At 40.2% G+C, this 19,147-nt stretch overlaps 5 protein-coding genes across 5 annotated transcripts; 3 read left to right on the forward strand and 2 right to left on the reverse strand.

Moving 5' to 3' along the window:
• The first annotated feature begins 716 nt into the window (after positions 1–716).
• On the forward strand, positions 717–4,861 carry LOC126785099 (serine/threonine-protein kinase BSK1-like). The gene is made up of 9 exons (XM_050510689.1): positions 717–1,456; positions 1,540–1,675; positions 2,044–2,177; positions 2,297–2,402; positions 3,049–3,134; positions 3,650–3,838; positions 4,095–4,259; positions 4,340–4,453; positions 4,611–4,861. The coding sequence occupies exons 1-9, from the start codon at positions 1,070–1,072 to the stop codon at positions 4,857–4,859; spliced, it is 1,566 nt and encodes a 521-aa protein (XP_050366646.1). The 5' UTR covers positions 717–1,069; the 3' UTR covers positions 4,860–4,861.
• Positions 4,862–4,974: 113 nt separating this feature from the next.
• Positions 4,975–8,243, reverse strand: LOC126785094 (ATP-dependent zinc metalloprotease FTSH, chloroplastic). The gene is made up of 5 exons (XM_050510683.1): positions 6,770–8,243; positions 6,136–6,382; positions 5,853–6,036; positions 5,532–5,703; positions 4,975–5,382 (listed from the first exon to the last, which is right to left on the reverse strand). The coding sequence occupies exons 1-5, from the start codon at positions 8,069–8,071 to the stop codon at positions 5,161–5,163; spliced, it is 2,127 nt and encodes a 708-aa protein (XP_050366640.1). The 5' UTR covers positions 8,072–8,243; the 3' UTR covers positions 4,975–5,160.
• Positions 8,244–10,338: 2,095 nt separating this feature from the next.
• Positions 10,339–11,052, forward strand: LOC126785116 (uncharacterized). The gene has a single exon (XM_050510713.1). It carries the CDS (start codon positions 10,339–10,341, stop codon positions 11,050–11,052), a length of 714 nt encoding a protein of 237 aa, XP_050366670.1.
• Positions 11,053–11,326: 274 nt separating this feature from the next.
• Positions 11,327–13,127, reverse strand: LOC126785121 (NADH dehydrogenase [ubiquinone] 1 beta subcomplex subunit 2). The gene is made up of 4 exons (XM_050510719.1): positions 12,935–13,127; positions 12,177–12,222; positions 12,035–12,097; positions 11,327–11,573 (listed from the first exon to the last, which is right to left on the reverse strand). Exons 1-3 carry the CDS (start codon positions 13,036–13,038, stop codon positions 12,035–12,037), a joined length of 213 nt encoding a protein of 70 aa, XP_050366676.1. The 5' UTR covers positions 13,039–13,127; the 3' UTR covers positions 11,327–11,573.
• Positions 13,128–15,965: 2,838 nt separating this feature from the next.
• LOC126784329 (4-coumarate--CoA ligase-like 5) lies at positions 15,966–18,389 on the forward strand. The gene is given in 7 exon segments (XM_050509798.1): positions 15,966–16,027; positions 16,097–16,848; positions 16,851–16,862; positions 17,241–17,386; positions 17,548–17,612; positions 17,737–17,839; positions 18,035–18,389. Coding segments are annotated over 7 exon segments (1,263 nt in total). The 3' UTR covers positions 18,158–18,389.
• The last annotated feature ends 758 nt before the right edge of the window (positions 18,390–19,147 follow it).

The raw sequence follows: 19,147 nt of genomic DNA on the forward strand, positions 1-19,147 counted from the left end.
ACGTCCTTTTCTAAGCCGCGTTTAAATTTTGCTCTCAATCCTCTCAGAGCGATACGCGCTTTGTCACCATCGTATAATTGTTTTGTATAAAATCTGCTCATTTTGGCCCCCGCACACTTGCAAGTTCCAACTAAACACGCATAGCATTAGCGCAATCAGCCAATGAGTTCTTCTCAAGTGGAACACCTAATTGTTTATTAATGAACATGCATCAAAGGGAGGGAATCAGATACTGATATGCATGGAAACAGATACGTATTCTTTACGTTACACCTAATGTCTCAAACATAACCTAGTTTTTTTGCTTCTGCACCATCATGCATGACACAAAATCATGTCATATTGTTCGAATGCAAAAGAGATCTGTAATTACATAAGGGAAAAAAGTAAAAAATAGCGCAGCATGATTCTAGATAGAATTAGTTTAGCGAAAACATGTTAGACTGCAAGTAAAACGGGACATGACTCTTGGTGATGGGAAACCTCCGATCGGGAAAGAATCATACTTATATTGCTCAACAATGGCCGCGAAGTATTGCTTATCTTCCTCGCAGCCATGATAACGATCAATTCTAATTAAGCTGCGGATGCACTAACATTCTAGAAACGAGCCAGCCTGTGTCCATGAGATTTGACGTTATTTATAGGTGACCCCCTACAGCTCTTGATCATTTTGCCCATCTACTTGTATAAAGCTAATCTTTTAGCAAATATAGCATTTGTAGAGACGTTGGTTCTGGTACTGTGGATGGCTGGTGAGAGCAGTGGAGTTACCAGAATATCCTTGCGCAAATCTAAAAAGGACAATCCAAACAGTTGGAGGTAACAGCAAGAAGAGAATACGCAATTCAATTGTGCAGTGAGAGCGAGAACGAAGCTCACTGCTGCTTAGATTCTCTCTCTCTCTCTCTCTCTCTCCTCCTCTTCATTACCTCTCTTCATCTAATTATCTCCATCTTTACACTGCTCTCTCTCTCTCTTCTCTGGTTTTCTTCTTTGGTTTCCTATGATTGTTGAGGAGAGCGAGCTCGTGGAAAAGGCCGGGAACTGAGTCGACTCGGGCCGAGTCATGGGAAGCTGCCTGTCCTCGCTTTCGCCACGGCGACTGTGGCGGCGGGCGGAGGAGAAGAGCAACTGCGCCAGACAACAGCAACAGCAGCAGCAGCAGAACAAGAGCGCGGCCTCGGCGTTTAACGCCACGTCGTTTGCGAGCAGCAAGAGTCCGGAATTGGCCGACGGAAAAGACGCAGCGGCGGCGCCGGGATTCTCGGAGTTCTCGCTGGCGGAGCTGAAATCCGCGACGAACAACTTCAGCTCCGACTTCATCGTCTCCGAGAGCGGCGAGAAGGCCCCCAATGTGGTCTACAAGGGCCGCCTCCAGAATAACAACCACCGCCGCTGGATCGCCGTCAAGAAATTCGCCAAGCTCGCCTGGCCTGACCCCCAACAATTCGCCGTAATTTCTCATTTCATTATTTTTCTTTTAAAAATAAATAAATAATATTTAATTAATTATATAATTTGGTGGTGGTGTTTCAGGATGAAGCTTGCGGAGTAGGGAAGCTGAGGCATAAGAGGCTAGCCAATTTGATTGGATATTGCTGCGACGGCGACGAGAGGCTGCTGGTGGCTGAGTACATGCCCAATGATACCCTTGCTAAGCATCTCTTCCACTGTAAGATTCTTTCCTTACTTAATGAGTGTGTTTGTATAAGCTGGCCTCTATCACTAACTGACTTTGTTATACAAACTTCCCTCGAGAGGATCACTTTATCAAGTTGCATTGCATTTGAGCTAGTAGCCTAGAATTTAAAATTGGCATCTCGGGTCATTTTTTAGAGAAGATGATCGAGCAGGTCTTGTTGTATATACTGTCAATATGTGGAAAGCCATGAAAAGTTTAGATTGCAAGATAGGCTTGTCGGCAACTCTTGCAAAAATATAGCATTTTCTTGTTTTGCATTTTAATTTGAACAAGTTGGCTTCTGGTAGAGTTCTTTGAAGTGTCTGCGGATATATATTGAGTTCACACTTTATTGACAGGGGAAAATCAGACCATTGAGTGGGCCATGCGATTAAGAGTTGCTCTTTTCATTGCTGAAGCATTGGATTATTGCAGTAGTGAAGGCCGTCCGTTGTACCATGACTTAAATGCATACCGGGTTCTCTTTGATGAGGTCTGATTTTGAGTGTTCTTTCCCAAGCTTGTTTTTATCACAATCTTTCAAAGGTTTCTTAAGTAGCCGTCCTGGGTTTATATGAGATCAAATTGGTAATACGTGGATGATCTTAGCAGAATGGTGATCCCCGGCTTTCATGTTTTGGGTTGGTGAAAAACAGTAGGGATGGAAAAAGTTACAGCACTAATCTTGCCTATACTCCTCCTGAATATCTTAGAAATGGTATGAACTCATCTTCTTACTTCAATGTGTACAAGTCTTCAAGTTATGTTTCTTTCCGCTTGCAATTTATTAGTTTAGACTATCTTTTTCATTGTTGCAGTAATATACTCACTACAAACAGTATCACTGAGAGCATCATTAAGAAAGGTTTTTGTTGTCCTAAAAGAGTTTAAGGTGTTATAAAACGAATTATAGTTGCCATACATGTTGTGAACTTGTGATTGTTGTCAAAGATCTTACTGAAGTTTAATACTCAAGAAAAGGAAGATTTTGTTTCATGTTGACAAAAAGTATTGTATTTGGATAACATATTAGGATTACTTTTCAATTAGTGGGAAAGATGTTTATGCAATTATGTAATATATCCAATTGTATGATTACACATAAAGCCTTGGAATGAAAATATTAACGGATTAGGATATCTTAGATTAATAGGGATGGTAAACTAAATACAGACATGACTCAGATTATTTGAATCATATGAGAGATTAGTCCAACCTTTGCCCGTAGTTTTCACAGAAACTTTCAATAACTGTCCTGCGTAAGTCTTAGCATAGTGGATTATAGGTGATGTCTGAATTCTTTCTGTCCGGAATACTTCTTCGGCAGCTCCTTTCCATACCAACTTTCATTGTGTATGTTGCAGGAAGGGTGACTCCAGAAAGTGTTATTTTCAGTTTTGGGACTGTCCTTTTAGATCTTCTCAGCGGGAAGCACATACCTCCAAGTCATGTAAGTATTTAATAACATCATGCGGTTGTTTTACAGTCTGTCAGTGTGATGGTATATAATCATATAACCAAAGTGCAATTGGCTTACTTATACATAAGTTGAAAGTCGGTATGGTAATTAACAGAGCAGTTGTTTGTGAAGATGCCTCTTTCTCAGAAATATTAGTACATGGCATCAAAGGGGCCCTTGTTTTTTCCCTCAATTTGTGGTTGAAAATAAGTTGAATATGAATTGCTCATAGTTGGACACATAGTGGGTTGACTTTTCTTATAGTCACCACCAAGTCATATACTATAATAAATATCTTTGTTGCTCGGTATGAAGTTGGTTTCATCATTCATGACACTGATGTTGAAGAACGTTCTGAAACAGGATCTTAAACTTTTACCATGCCCTACTTTCGCGGTATCTGTGTTTGAATTTTCTGTTAGTTAGTTTACACATGTGTTGTAAAGGCTGTGCAAACAGAGTATCTGTAGATACTAATTTGATGTCTGTTGTTTGTTTCTATTCAGGCTCTTGATATGATTCGGGGTAGAAACATTCTTCTCTTAATGGATTCGCATCTTGAGGGTAACTTTTCAACTGAAGAGGCAACTGTGGTTTTTGATCTTGCTTCACGATGTTTGCAATATGAACCTAGGGAGCGGCCAAATACCAAAGACCTTGCTGCAACACTCACCCCACTGCAAAATAAATCTGATGCAAGTATTTTCGCCTTCTCCCTTGAACATTTTCAAGTGCATGCTATCTTCTTTCTGTCAAAATAATGCACATTGTCAACCAAAACTACTGCAATTAAGTTTTCATGAAGTACACTTCAATGATGTTTTAAATATTTATCATGCTTCTTGTTCCATAATCCCACTCCTTCCTAGACTGATTTTGTTTCCCCAAGCAATTCTACACGCCTATAGATTTTCAAAAGAGGCTTAATCAGCACCCTTTATGATAATGCAGGTTTCATCTTATGTGATGCTGGGAATTCCAAAGCACGAGGAAGCGCCTCCGACTCCACAACACCCTCTTTCTGCCATGGGTGATGCCTGTTCAAGGATGGACCTGACAGCTATCCATCAGATTTTGGTAATGGTACACTACAAAGATGATGAAGGAACCAATGAGGTATTTAAATTGCGCAAATGTAGGTTACCATTCTTGTCTGATTCCTTAGTCCTTACTGAACCTTTTTGTCTTTGCTTCAGTTGTCTTTCCAGGAATGGACCCAGCAGATGAAAGATATGTTGGATGCAAGGAAACGAGGAGACCTTGCATTTCGTGAAAAAGATTTTAGATCTGCGATAGATAATTATTCTCAGGTATATATGCTGAAACGTATGCGCAATGTAGCATCTTGTAAGGAGTTAGGGGACTCCATTTCTTGGCTCTGTTTCGACATTTTCGTGGCACTTCATTTTCTGTATTGATGAATGAATCTTGAGTTTTTCTTTTTTTTTTTTATGTTTTTTTTTGCAGTTCATAGATGTTGGGACGATGGTCTCTCCAACTGTCTACGCCCGGAGAAGTCTTTGCCACCTCCTTTGTGATCAACCAGATGCTGCCCTCCGAGATGCAATGCAAGCGCAATGTGTCCATCCCGACTGGTCCACGGCGTTTTACATGCAGGCAGTTGCTCTTGCTAAACTAGACATGCACAAGGATGCAGCTGACATGCTGAATGAGGCTGCTGGCCTTGAAGAAAAGAGACAGCAGAGAGGGAGATGATCTAAAGAAAAAAAAACCCTTGTAATTATTTGTTTCACATCATACAATCGCCACCAAATTGTTGTATTGAAGCTGCTACAGCTGTTGTTGTAACAAAACATGTAGGTCTGTACAATACAAAATGAGGGTTGTTTTCAATCAAAAATGTCAAACACTTGTTTTTCACTGCATCAAGAACTGTGCTATATTTTTCCACCTAATTTGATTAAATACTGATTAACCTGTACTTGTGTATATGAAACTTATGATACAACATTTTTACGCCGAGTAATGATACATGAATATATTTTCAATAGCCCAATTATGAGACGTAAAGCTCAGCCTTTCCATCAATAAAGAGGCTCATGAATTCTTCACCATCAACACTTTCCTTTTCTATCAGGAGGTTGGCTAGCTTGTGGAGGATGTCAATGTGGGTTGTGATGATCTCTGTGGCCCTTTTGTAAGCTTTCTCGACCAGCTCCCTCACCTCTGCATCCACAACATCAGCAGTCGCCATGGAGTAATCTTTTTGGGATGACATCTGCAATTGAAAAATGTACGTATCATCAGCAGAAGCACTGGCACAAAAGTACTGTGCATCCCATGGGCAAAGTGATGAAAGGAATTTGCATTATGATTTATGAAGATAACAACAATGGAAACTTCTTGAACTCGAGGGAACTGCTTTACCTGTTGACCTAAGAAGGGATTGCCACCTGAACTACCAACAGCGACTTGTCCGATCTTTTTGCTGAATCCAAATCTCTCAACCATCTGCCTTGCCACCCTTGAAACTTGCATGAAGTCATTTGATGCTCCTGTTGTCACATTTGCCTGACCAAAGATAACTTCTTCAGCAACCCTGCAATGCAAAATGAGGGTGAGAACAATATTATAAACTAGATTACACATACAGCCCCAACTCAGAAAGGCATTTTGAAGAGAATCTACTTCTTTTGTACTGCTCTCAGGGCTTTAGAGGTAAAAGGCTAAAGAGTTTTTTTAACTAACCTTCCTCCAAGGGCAACAGCCATTTGATTCTCCAGGTAGCTTCTGCTGTACAATCCAGACTCAAGTCTCTCTTCACTTGGAGCAAAGAAGGTTAGACCACCGGCCTGGCCACGGGGGATGATGGAAATCTTGGCCACAGGGTCATATTCAGGCATCAAGGCACCAACAAGAGCATGCCCAGCCTCTGCAAAGAAAGATCGTAATACATAATTAAGCATCCCAAATCATATAATTGCAGAACATTAGTTATTGGATTGAAAAAGCTTTGTATTATTCTATATACCGTGGTAAGCAACTAATTTCTTCTTCTCCTCCGAGACTACAGCATTCTTCTTCTCTGGTCCGGCGATGATTCTCTCCAGAGCATCAGCTATCTCATCTTTGCTTATTTCCTTGAGCTCACGTCTGGCTGCAAGAATGGCAGCTTCGTTCATCAGGTTCTGTAGATCAGCTCCTGTGAAACCAGGAGTTCTCCTTGCAATCTTTTCAAAGTCCACATCCTTTGCCAATGCCTTCCCTCTGGAGTGCACCTGCCATCAAAAAGTGCTCCACTTGAGAATATGTATATATACAGAACAATTCATTCTCACACTGTATTTTTAACACTACATTGCATAATCCCCACACACTATCATCTACATTCATGCTTAAAGTACATGCACGTAATCGAGTTCAATATCATCTACATTCATGCTTAAAGTAAATGCATATAGTTCAGCATGGACATACATCTTATGCTTCAACTAGTTATACTCCCTTAAATTATAGTAGTGGAACTTTACTAACTCATATCACTTCGCGTTGCAGAATCAATTCCATTAAACAAGCTTACACTAAACTTCGCTGTTTTCAGTGATATATAATGCCCATTATAAACTAATAAAATGAAATTTACTGAACTGGTAGAGTTAACCAACCTGCAGGATCTTAACTCTCCCAGCAACATCAGGCCTGTCCACAGTTACTTGCCTGTCAAACCTTCCGGGCCTCAACAGCGCCGAATCAAGAACATCCGGCCTGTTAGTCGCCGCCAACACAATGACACCGGAATTACCAGAAAACCCATCCATCTCCGTCAACAACTGATTAATAGTCTGCTCTCTCTCATCATTTCCACCGCCCATCCCAGCCCCTCTCTGCCTCCCAACAGCATCAATCTCATCAATGAACACAATGCACGGCGCTTTCGATTTCGCCTTCTCAAACAAGTCCCTCACCCTCGACGCCCCAACTCCCACAAACAGCTCCACGAACTCCGACGCCGCGCACGAGAAGAACGGCGTTCCCGCCTCTCCGGCCACCGCACGCGCCAGCAGAGTCTTCCCCGTACCGGGAGGGCCCACCAGGAGACACCCTTTGGGAATCTTGGCTCCCAGAGCAGTGTACTTATCCGGATTCTTCAAGAAGTCCACAACTTCCTGCAGCTCCAGCTTCGCCTGGTCAGCTCCGGCCACGTCAGCGAAGGTCACACCGGTTTCTGGAACCTCCTGGAACTTGGACTTGGACCTCCCGAAGTCCATGGGCCCGCCGAGCCCGCCGGGCCCTCCGGGGCCTCCCTGCCCCCGCCTGAAAAGGAAGAACAGTCCGGCGAAGGCGATGATCGGAAACAGCAGGTTCCCGATGAAGTTCAATATCCCGCCGCCGGAGTCTCCCTCGGAGACGGAGATGTCGACGCCGTTCATGGCCAGAATGTCGATGAGGTCCGGGTCGTTGGGGACCACGACCGAGGCGCGACGGCCGTCAACCGCCGTGAGCTGCAGAGCCGAGCCTTCCTTGGCGAACCTGACTCTCTCGACCTTGCCCTTCTTGACGGCGTTTAGGAACTCGCTGTAGCGCCATTGGGTGCCCTCCGGGAGGTCGGTGGCGGCCTGGGACTGTGGCTTTGGGGCGGTTAAGTTGAGGGACTGGGAAAAAGGGTTGGCGGTGGGCTTGGTGGGCTGGGCCTGGAGCACCGGGGCGGGCTCTGACGGGGGCGTGACGTTATCTAAGGCTAGAGCGTGTGGGGTGGTGAGGGAGGAGAAGAGTAGGGTGGCTAGAGTGGCTTGGGAAGTGATGGACTTGATGGAATTTGAATCGGGTTTTTCGGATTTGGCGAATATGCGTTTGAGAGGGAGAGGGAGGAGTGGTGCTGACGATGATGGTCTAGTGGTTTTGGGGGTGGGAGGAGAGTGGAGGATTTTAGAGCCGTAGAAGGCAGAAGAGAGTAGAGTGGAAGCCATGGATTTGGATTTGGCTGCAGAGGAAATGGGGTTGGCTCTTCTTTTTTGTGTTATCTCCTATATGAGATCGTAGTTTTGAAACCCACCAGCAAATCGTGGACGTTGGATTTGTGGGAGAGGAGAAATGAAATGAAAATTGTATTTATAGGGGGAGAGAGGCGTGAGAGTGTGAAAGTGTTTTTGAGTGAGAGTCGTGGCAAGCTTGGAACTGGAAATTTTAGGACTGATTTTTTGTGGTGCTTTCACGCAGGTTTTGGTCAAGTTTTCACTTGGAATTTTTGATTCATGAACTTTGCTTCAAAGCAAGGGACGCCATAGATGAGGAATTTGGATTGTTTTGGTTGGGTTGTGAAGCTACGTGTTCTCTTTGTTATCCATTTACTTTGTCCGATCTCAGAAATTTGGAATCGATAAATTTGATCGTTGTGTTTGGAAGTGAAAAATTCAATGATTCAAAGTGCTCGAGCTTCTTGTTCAGTAATTAGAAGGAATTTTACTCAAAAATGTTTTTAGAAGAAAATTAGCAGCGAACTTTCTTCACAAAATGACTTCCGAAATAAATTCTTTCACATAATGGTTTCTGAAAATAAATAAACCTGGGCTCTTGAACTGCTTATGGGGCCTCAATCCAATAAATAAACCTGGGCTCGGAAAAATAGTGAACTTAAAAATAATTTTTTATTTAAATGTTTCGAGGATCCAAAAAGATACTACAACACAAAACCTATACCATTGATAATGGGACGTTGGGATACATAAAGGGAAATATAGTGGAACCAGATAATTGGTAGTCAAATCCAATGAACAAATTTGGGCTACGTCAAGGGAAATGAGTGGAATTCAAATAATTGGTCGTCGAACCCAATTAACAAATCATGTAGCTCTAAATTTTATTACGTTATAAGAATGGGTGAACTTCTAAGAAAATTACTTGCTTTTAAATGTAGAACTCACTTGCATAGTTTATTTCAAGGTTCCAAAACAACAACAATGAAAATGCATTTGGGGAGCTTATTTAAAGTATCAACGTGCAATTGTATCAACTCAAATTAGCGGTTAGATTTTATTAAGTACTCATTCTTATTATTAAAAAATAAATATTATTAGATATCAATAATAGTTGAGAATCTATAATAAATATTAATCCACTTATAGTTTGGTGCATTGAATAATTTTCTCTCCGGTTCTCATATAATAGTGGAATAATGAGGACACGAGAATAGGAAAACAGTGTAACCAACACTTCATATTTGATAGTTGATATTGTTGCATTTTAACTCAATTACGTTGCGTAAAATGTCATGCCCTCGAATCAAAAGTGAGTAAGATTTGAGTTCCTTATTCCTTTAGGGATTCGATTACATGATGGGGATAAAGTATCAAATTTCAGTTACTGCCATGAGTTTATTTCCAACCCGCTATCTCTTAAAAACAAAGCTTCAGAAATGTCATGAGCCGTAATGGCAACAAAAATCCAAATTAGTCGCTAATATTTCTCTTACTCTTTACAATCTAGCTCTATGTTTCACTAAAACTGTTTCCATGAACTTTCTCATGAACTTCTGGGAAGTTTCTTCAACTGTTGCAACTGTAGATTTTAATCTCAGGCCTCAGCTACTATACACGATCAATTCACACTAGGTACAATGTCGTACGTTGAGAAACAAAACCATATGAACAGTTGTCGTTAAGTGGATCATTTCGTAACACATCCATTATATTAAGCTCCTTAATGAAGACTTAATATTTAGCTAATCTTAATTAGTTACAACATATTGTGATTATTGTCTCCTTAATTTTCAGCAATTAGAACCAGGCTGGCCTGTACCCTAGCTCCCCTCGTACAATGTATGATTATCCTTTAGTCTAATCACCAACAGCAATATCTACTTCATATATTGCTTTGCCTCCATTCTCTGTTTTCTTGCTCTCTATAATACTCGTATTCTATATGCATGGAAGGTTCCTCCTCAGAGTATTATTCAGACAAGTTTGCATGAATAATATTATGGAGTAATATTATAGGTTAGCTAGCTGTTTACCAATTGTATAGCTACCGCCACTAGCTTCCGTACTCAACAGGATTCTTCATGGTCCTCTTCCTCTTCAAGATCTCAGATCTCTAATTTAACCTATATGACTTCTGTTTATATATAGCTTCTGCTATCTTCTTCATCTTATATCGCATCCACCTACAAACCCTTCATTCCTTCAACATCAACATTCTCTAGGCTCTTACAAGCTCAATACCTCGATCAAATTCAAACATGGCTGGCCCGAACTTTGAAGCTCTGAGAAACCTGCACAACTCTGCCAATGATCTTCTCCACTCTCCTCTCATCCAGCAAGCTCTGGTCCGCAACAGTCAAGAGAAATGGGTTCATGAAGTCTCAGAAGCCTCTCTTAAACTGTTGGACGTGTGCAGCATTTCGAAAGATGTTCTTTTTCTCGTAAAAGAGCATCTCCAGGACCTTCAGTTCACGTTACGTAGAGTGAACAGCTCCGGAGAAGAAGATATAGGGAGCAAAATGACGGCCTACAATGTTTATCGGAACAAGTTGAAGAAGGAGACCCTCAAGTGCTTGGATTCTTTGAAATGTCGCCGTCCGATGAAGAGCAAGTCCTCCATTGTTAGCTTGGAACTTTTCCCTATAGACCAGAACCTCACGGTAGTTGTGGATGTGCTAAGGCAAGTGAGGGTCACCACAGTTTCAATTGTGGAGACTCTGCTGTCCCTCATATCCATTCCTTGGCTCGATGAAAAATCAAGTAGAAGTTGCACTGCTTCTTTCATGTCCAAGTTCATTTGTGGAAGGAGCCAAAAAGTACATGACCTATGCGATGCAACCGCGCTTCAGAGTGCGAATACAAGGTTGGATGCTGTGGAGATCGCCATTCAAGATCTTCAAGTTGAGTTAGAGTGCATGTTCAGACGCTTAATAGACACCAGAGTTGCCCTACTCAACATCCTTACCAACTAGTTAATTAGCTAGTCACTTGTTGCCTATGATTCTTTGATTCTTTGATCCATTGAAATTAAGTGGAATGTTACTGATTCTTTTTCTTTTGGTGAACAATTCTTTTACTTCTCTACAATAAACTGTGTTTGCTTCATTCGTTTGAGTGCCTTTACTGGTTCCAACAATAAACTGCACCCCTCCACTCCAATGGATACAAAAGAATGGCACCATACAAATGCATGAAACAATGGAATAACACTGAAAACTCGATTACATTCGTAGAGACAATAGAACATTATTAGAGCTAGAGAAAATTAATGCAAATCCAATCAATTTCAACATAGCCATCTGTTTACAGCATACATGACTAATGACATTTTGAAACAAAGTTTGATGTCCTGGACATAAGCTGTCCATCACTCTCTTCTTTCACAAACACTTTATTCAACAGAAATCAACAAAAGTGCTCCGCACATATTTGCAATAGTCTCCCAACAATAAATTTCTTGACGATTCCCACTCTTGGTTCTGCAACAAGAAAACTGCAAACAGTACAAAACAGTTGATTCATTGAGTATTCATTCATTTTACATTATAATTTAACGAATGTATCAAAACTCAGAAGCCAGAAACAAAAATTTAACAATCAACAGAACTCATCAGCCATGATCTAATCAGATCATTTACAGCATAAGTCATACTAACCCTAAATTATAACTGACCCATATGAATGATCATGATCCTTGTGCCTGAAGTATTTTTCATGACGGCATACAGCTAGTCGGTACTTCTAACTACAAAAGCATCTACTCATAGTGTAACAGCATAAAAACATAACCTAATTGTTAGTCACGTTACTAAAAGTAGAGCTCCTAAGTTTGAATCTCTCTGTCCCAACTGTCCAACCCATCACAGAATGAAAAAAAGTATCAAATCAAGAAAAGAAGCAAATGCAATGCACAATTTTCTGGTTGAAGCTGAGGCATATAATGATAAATTGTACCTAATGATGTTCGTCCTGCCCATGGCCATGATCACCATGGCCCTCCCAAGGGTGTCTCCAGCCCTAAAAGACACAATATGAAAGTGAGTCCATGTATGTATAACACATAACACTGCCAAGTGAAACCGGAAAAATGTCTTACCAGTACTACAGGACCATCTTGCTTGGCCCTGTAAAGTACCCAAAACCTGAGACATCAAAGTATAAACAAGACTGGTGAGATGCAGAAAAACGCAATCTAATGCTCAAGAAAAGAAACACAAAGAGAACATGAGAGAAGGGACACACAAGCATAAGTTCACTATTTATACCTATTGCCAGAATAGAGATAACTAAAATTAATAACAAGAGAAAAATATAGAACAGCAAAATGGGTGGAATCAGAGCAAGCAATGAAGTAATTAACCCATTCATCGTGTTAAAAAAAATCCCAAAATCCTCACTTTTATGAGCTTTACAGTGTAGTGAAACAATTCTCATTACTCTCATTCTAAATGCTCAAAACCTAGTTCAACAAGCTCATTGGCCTAAACATCATTCCAATTGTTGCTAATAATTAGAAATCCTATTACAGAACAAGCCAGAATCCTGTACAATGAAGCTTATTGAACATCCAGAATCCCCAAATTCAAGGATAATAATATCTAAGCTCGTGATCCACAGAAAGCAATAAGTTCCGCAAACATTACAGAACATAACCCAAAGAGAAACAGCAAAGCAAGCAGATTCGAGGTGACAAAGTACATTGAATTGAACGAAACTGAAAGATAACGATTTAACAAATTTGAGCAAACAGTGGTAGACGGGTATTCTATAACTAGAGACATGTAATAAAAGATGTAATAACAAGTGGGTCAATATCTGACGGAAACATCTGACAGTGCGAGGCTGCGGGTTTACCACATGACGGCGCACAAGCCTTTTCCGGTGACGGTGTGCCACCGCTTTGGCTGATGGATGGTAACGCCCTTGTAGGTTATGCCATCTCCATGTCCTCCTCCCATCTTCTTCTTCTTCTCCTCTATCGGAACAAAAGCCCTATTTCTCTCAATTCAGATTCCTGAGATGCTCGTGTTGTAGTTACACTGTGGCCTATTTTCCCAACGCCGCACTGAATCCCACCCCGAAATGCCTAAAGACAGAGTAAAGATACATCTCTGTGTGCTGGGTTTCGTAAAGGCCCGCTTGAGATGAAAAGCCCAATTATACTTTAGATGATAAGATTGCATGTTGATCAACGTGTTTTTGTTTAAATTCTTTGACAAAGGCCAATTATACTTTTTATACCCAATTCAGCGTGACTGGTTAAATTATTTGACTATGATATAGATATGTATTGACCAATACATACAGCCGGCTAAGATTGCACCTTGTAGCTGCAAGCTGTGCATATAAAATTTTTTACATTAAGGCCCCTTCATCTGGCGAAGGCGCCGAATTCAGATTTTACCAAAAATTAAAACTCTAATAAATATTAATAAAAACAATTTTATACATATTATGTATTTCTGTCTCATTGGCAAGAGAGCTTGCCTATTCTTGGTTAAGTTTGCAAACGTCTTGGGTTCAAGATTCAACACTCGCACTTTTTTAAAAAAAAATTCTAAATCAGCATATATTATCATTTCGATCGATCATTTAATACTCTACCGGTAAAACTTGTTTTGTTTTATTAATGTAAAACGCTCGGAAAAACAAAAGAACCATCGGTAAAACTTGTTTTGTCAATTCGGTGCTCCATCGTGTGTGCACACTGTCACAAGTTTAATTTTCTGTTTGACACACGGGCTTCTGTTTTTTATATTAGTGCATTGTTTCAGTGTCCCATTCTTACCCTCTTCTTACCATTCTCGCTCATCCGTTCTGATTTGTTGTAAGTCATTTCTTGAATCAGTTGATTGTTTTCTCCAATCATGTCTGTAAGAGATTGCAAGTGCTTACTTTCATGTTGTAGCATTGGAATCAAGATTGATGACCCATTTTCTTTTGCTTTCACAAGGCATGGATTTTAACATGCAATCGTAATGCAGTATGTGCAGTACCTCAGTCCATCAAGACCCAGGCTAGGAAAGAATCAAACCCAAAGAAAATACGATCTTCTTCCCATATTGACTACACCGCATCATATATATCAGGTTACTCCTCAATGATGGAATCATCTTCAGTTCGCATATTCTTTGATTGAATGTTTGTGGTGGTTTGGCGAACATATTTTATACGAGAATGATGCCAGAGAGAGATCGATCTTGTTTCTGAATCAAAAGAAGAAATTAATTCTCGGAAGGGACTCAAGGGAGAAAAGACGAGGGAGAAACAGATTAAAAAAAAAATGAGAGAAGGATAAAAGAGGATAGCCAATGAAATAATATAATTTAATCAAAGTAAAAAATCACTTGTCACATGCGCATTAGTCTGGTGTCTAAACACCTAAAAAAGTTGTAGGTGCATAGAATTTGTTTATGACAATACATTAGTCTCCGCTGGAAAATCTTCTTTTAGTGTCAATAGTTTTACGAGGGTGGAATGCACATCTCCCTCAAAGAATTTCCAAGTAACTATTGTGGATACACTTCTTGATAATGGAATATGTAGACAACCAATGAGGGACATATCTAGTATGAATCGTACATGGACGGTAGTTGGAGTCAGCGGCTAGCTACAGGAGAACCATGAACGGAGAACTTTTCCTTTTGAAACATTTAGAAACAACCTTGTTTTTTCTTCAAAAATTCTTAGAATTAGAAAGCATTTATTTTTCAATTTTCTTATTTTTCTTTTGAATTCTTAAAAAATTGGTTCAAAAAATGATGCTTGTTTTTTGGGAGAATCAAAAAGGAATTCCGCTTCCATTCCAAAAATTGTTAAAAAACAAGAATCGTTGAGGTCTATCTTGTAGAGGTACTCAAATTGGATCCCCATTCATTAGATAGAGAAGATCACCAAGATTTCGTGATCCAATTATGAGTTGGGCGCTTTAACCATTCAGCCATGGATAGTGAGATTCCACAAGCGGTACTTCATTAAATAGCAAAGACTAGGAGACGCAAAACCCCCCCTATTCGCTGACATAAAAACATCTCTTGCCAAATCTTCGTGAATTGGTTAAGGGCTCTTTTACTCTAGGAAATTATACAGTTACCTCACGGGAAGGTTTTTGAACTTATAACAAAATTTATCAAATAAAATGGACTTTTCTTTCATTTTTCAAGAAATGTGCGTTTTGGCATGTTTTGTTTATCTAAATTGGTATGCCTAAAATACTCATGTCAGAAAGAAAATATATGAAATAAATTAATATCTACAAGGTTATTATGGTGAACCAAAAAATGAAAAACAAAAAATGAAAAACAAAAAATAAAATAGAAAAAGAAAAGAGGGCTGGAAACATGGGAGAGAGTTGGGATATTGTTTCACGCTTTCACCTACATTCAATTTTAATTGCCTACTGCGGTTCTTCTCAATTTTTTTTAAACAGCCTTAGTGTATATGGGGGTTGTACAAGACGCGAGTAGGTTTCTGCAAAATTTTCTTTTAGTTTTTTTTTTCCTTCCAATTGTTCTCTCACCTAAGGTTTTCATCCTCCCTAATTGCAGGGTTATTCACATTGGTAGATTATAGAGTTTGATGTCTACAATTGAAGATGTGGAATTATATACAAGGGTTTCAAACCATGCATGTGAGTCTTCTCTATCCCATATCGTTGGTTTAATTTGGGTTTGAGTGAGTACATACATTGACTATTGATTGATATTTGATCACTATTTTTCTCTTCTAGAATTGTTAATGAGGACCGTATGGATTATTTTTTGAGACTTAGTGAAATTCAGTATTAATTTGCACCATATAATTCACTAAGTACTTAATTACATTGTCATGACTACAAAATACAAAGTTGCACGTGAGAGCGAGCAAGAAGGCCAGGTATAGTTCCATGAATGGTAAAAATTTACCTCAAGAAAAGGAAAAGATGAAACAATTCGTCAAACACTCTAAGTTAGTACTTTTGACCGGAAGTGAAAACGCAGGGTGACTCCGTGGTCGGCACTCCGATGATGCTGAAAGTTGGAAAGTCACACCCGAATACTTCCATACTACTAATAAGAGCAGTAAGAAAGTGCTGACGCTGTCAGCGATGATGAGCAGGCCGCCGACCGGAGGGCGGTTCAGGGAGACAGTGGACCAAAACGACACGGCGGCTCTGCTTTATTCTTCTGGAACGACAGGGGCCAGCAAAGGCGTGATGTCGTCTCACCGCAATCTGATCGCGACTGTCCGGACGGTCCTGGGGAGAATCGACGCGCAAGTACAAGATGAGTTGCAGACGTTTTTATGTACGGTTCCGATGTTCCACATCTACGGCCTGATCACGTTCGCCACCGGGATCCTTGCGTCATGGTCCACCATCGTGATCCTCTCCAGGTTCGATATGCACGACATGCTCTCGGCGATTGGGAGGTACAGAGTTACTTACCTACCCCTGGTGCCGCAGATTCTGGTGGCGCTGGTGAACGGCGCGGATGAGATAAAGTCCAAGTACGATCTAAGCTCGCTGCACTCGGCCATTTCCGGTGGGGCCCCTCTCAGCAAGGAAGTGATTGATGGGTTCTTGAAGAAGTTTCCTAAGGTCAGCATTCTTCAGGGGTATGGGCTGACAGAGTCAACGGGGATCGGAGCTTCAACGGACACGGTGGAGGAGAGCCTGAAGTACGGCACGGCGGGGAAGCTGGCGCCGAGCATGGAGGCGAAGATTGTGGACCCCGATAGCGGGAAGGCTTTAGCGCCAAATGAGACCGGTGAGCTTTGGCTCAGGGGTCCCACATCATGAAAGGTATACTTACAACTACTGTTAACGTTGACTGGCTTCCTTGACCTTACTATTTCATTCTGTCGTTTTGTGTTTGCCAATATAGGTATAGACTTTGCTTACTGTGATTTTGTCTACTAAACAAGGATAAACTAGTTCCTTAATTATAAGCAGAACAACCTCATCCTTATATGCGCGTTACTCAAATTAACTAGTAGGTAATATTGTTTAAGCGATTGGGATCGTCATTTGATAAGCTTAATCTTTGTTTCTATGTGTTGACTTTGATAGTTTAGACTAAAAAGGATGAGATTTATATTTCTACTCCACCTCAATTGCGATTAGAAGACTCCGAAGAGTCTTTTTGAATTGTTGCTAATTAACTTCGGCCCAATGAAATAGGGAATTTCTACAACGATGATGCCACTGCGTCAACGCTTGATTCGGAAGGATGGTTAAGGGCCGGAGATCTTTGTTACATTGATGATGATGGATTCATCTTTGTAGTTGATAGGTTGAAGGAGCTGATTAATTACAAGGCATTTCAGGTTAGTCGTTCATATATAATATGCACCATGCATGGCACGCATAGTTAAACTAATATTGTTTTTACTTATATTCATCGTCAAAAACAACGTGTTGAATCAGTACTGTAGAATAATCTAACTGGCAATCTCAATTTGCAAAACATGTGTATAGGTGCCCCCAGGCCCCAGCGGAATTGGAGGCTTTGCTCATCACTCATCCCCAAATTGCTGATGCTGCTGTTATACCGTAAGCTTTTCTATATCCAACTTGAATATGATATATTCAATACATTTCGATCAAATTCAGTACTCATTTCTTCATCCAGATCGATCAGCTGATTATATGGCTGTGTTGATATATCTTCGATCAGATTTCCTGATGAAAAGGTCGGGCAGTTTCCGATGGCATACGTGGTAAGAAAAGCCGGAAGCAATTTATCAGAGACGGCTGTCATGGACTTCATAGCTAAACAGGTTGGTATTTGTTTACAGAATATTACAGAACTGCCAAGTGCTTGTCTGCTGCAAACTTCCTAAAACAGAGCAGGCCGGACAACATTTTTAGTTGCAATAAATTGATTCATGTTTTAAACTAATGATTCCAGTATGTACGCAATCTTTCTTACCCTGTCTGTTACTAATTGGCGCTATATCAATGATATTATGCAGGTGGCTCCGTACAAGAGAATTAGGAAGGTGGCGTTTATAGGTTCTGTACCGAAAAATCCATCTGGCAAGATTCTACGAAAGGATCTCATTCAGCTTGCAACTTCTTCTCCTTCCAAACTATAAAGAAGTCGACGAAACACCATCTGGGATCGATAGCTAAGCTTGCTAGAGTCATTTTTTTTACAGGCAATTCAGTTTTATATAAGGGCATTCCACTAGTTTAGGTCATCATTTTGAAACACAACCAAGTAACCCACCTGCAGGGCTGCAGGCATTGCATGCGCTCTTCTTATACTCTATATCATTTTACTGTATATGATAGCTATGGCCTATGTTATATATGTTTGTCTGGTGGAATTTGATATGAATCTTTAAATTTATTACAAGTCATTCCAATTCTCGGAACCTAAATCTCATACTGTAATCCCTGCTCATGAATCATCACTCAGAGTTGGACTGGGAATGCTGTTACTGTATATTGATCTATATTAAGACGAGGTGTATCATCACTATCATGTATGTGATTGTGTAATGCATGGAAGGCCCAACTAATTACTCGACCCTTGACAAACCTTAGACCAAGTGGCGCACTGAAAGTTTGAACAGAAGCCCAACTTTGATTTAGTCACTTAACAACTTGACAAATGACAATTAGTCATCATCTATCACGACTTTTTTTCATTATCGATCGTCTACAAAAATTTGCAAACTGCCGTCCAATTAATATATTAGCCGGGTCTACATGGGATTTTTGATAAATGCTCTTGCATTGTCGACTATTATAGAATTGCAATTGAGTTTTTATATGGAGTGTTATTTACAAAATATCTAAGTCTTTATACGCACATTTTTTTATGTATAGACGTTGTCGTGAACGTATTGTAATCCACGTTGATCGTAATTTATAACACTAGTATACGCACTACTAGACTACTATATGAAACTAGCTAGCTTGTTAATACAACATGAAAAAGATTTTTTATTTTGAGAAAATACATCACGAAATCAATTTGCATTTAAGTAGGAATAATTCATGCATGATTAGAAATGATTAATACTAATATATTAGCTTCCACAATGAAATATATTTTAATCTTGATAAGGTGCATTAAC

Source organism: Argentina anserina, chromosome 2 (genome assembly GCF_933775445.1).
Source record: "Argentina anserina chromosome 2, drPotAnse1.1, whole genome shotgun sequence".
Taxonomy (NCBI): Eukaryota; Viridiplantae; Streptophyta; class Magnoliopsida; order Rosales; family Rosaceae; genus Argentina; species Argentina anserina.

What these genes read in the sequence shown, in the direction of transcription:
- LOC126785094 (XM_050510683.1), bottom strand. Translation starts at nt 8,071, where the DNA reads ATGGCTTCCACTCTACTCTCTTCTGCCTTCTACGGCTCTAAAATCCTC. An exon ending in GAAATTAGTTGCTTACCACG is followed by an intron (nt 6,037 to 6,135) that starts GTATATAGAATA and finishes CTTTCTTTGCAG; the next exon opens with AGGCTGGGCATGCTCTTGTT. An exon ending in ATCCCTTCTTAGGTCAACAG is followed by an intron (nt 5,383 to 5,531) that starts GTAAAGCAGTTC and finishes TTTCAATTGCAG; the next exon opens with ATGTCATCCCAAAAAGATTA.
- LOC126785116 (XM_050510713.1), top strand. Translation starts at nt 10,339, where the DNA reads ATGGCTGGCCCGAACTTTGAAGCTCTGAGAAACCTGCACAACTCTGCC.
- LOC126785099 (XM_050510689.1), top strand. Translation starts at nt 1,070, where the DNA reads ATGGGAAGCTGCCTGTCCTCGCTTTCGCCACGGCGACTGTGGCGGCGG. An exon ending in CTGACCCCCAACAATTCGCC is followed by an intron (nt 1,457 to 1,539) that starts GTAATTTCTCAT and finishes GTGGTGTTTCAG; the next exon opens with GATGAAGCTTGCGGAGTAGG. An exon ending in ATGATGAAGGAACCAATGAG is followed by an intron (nt 4,260 to 4,339) that starts GTATTTAAATTG and finishes TCTTTGCTTCAG; the next exon opens with TTGTCTTTCCAGGAATGGAC.
- LOC126785121 (XM_050510719.1), bottom strand. Translation starts at nt 13,038, where the DNA reads ATGGGAGGAGGACATGGAGATGGCATAACCTACAAGGGCGTTACCATC. An exon ending in GGCTTGTGCGCCGTCATGTG is followed by an intron (nt 12,223 to 12,934) that starts GTAAACCCGCAG and finishes TTGATGTCTCAG; the next exon opens with GTTTTGGGTACTTTACAGGG. An exon ending in AAGATGGTCCTGTAGTACTG is followed by an intron (nt 12,098 to 12,176) that starts GTAAGACATTTT and finishes TGTGTCTTTTAG; the next exon opens with GGCTGGAGACACCCTTGGGA.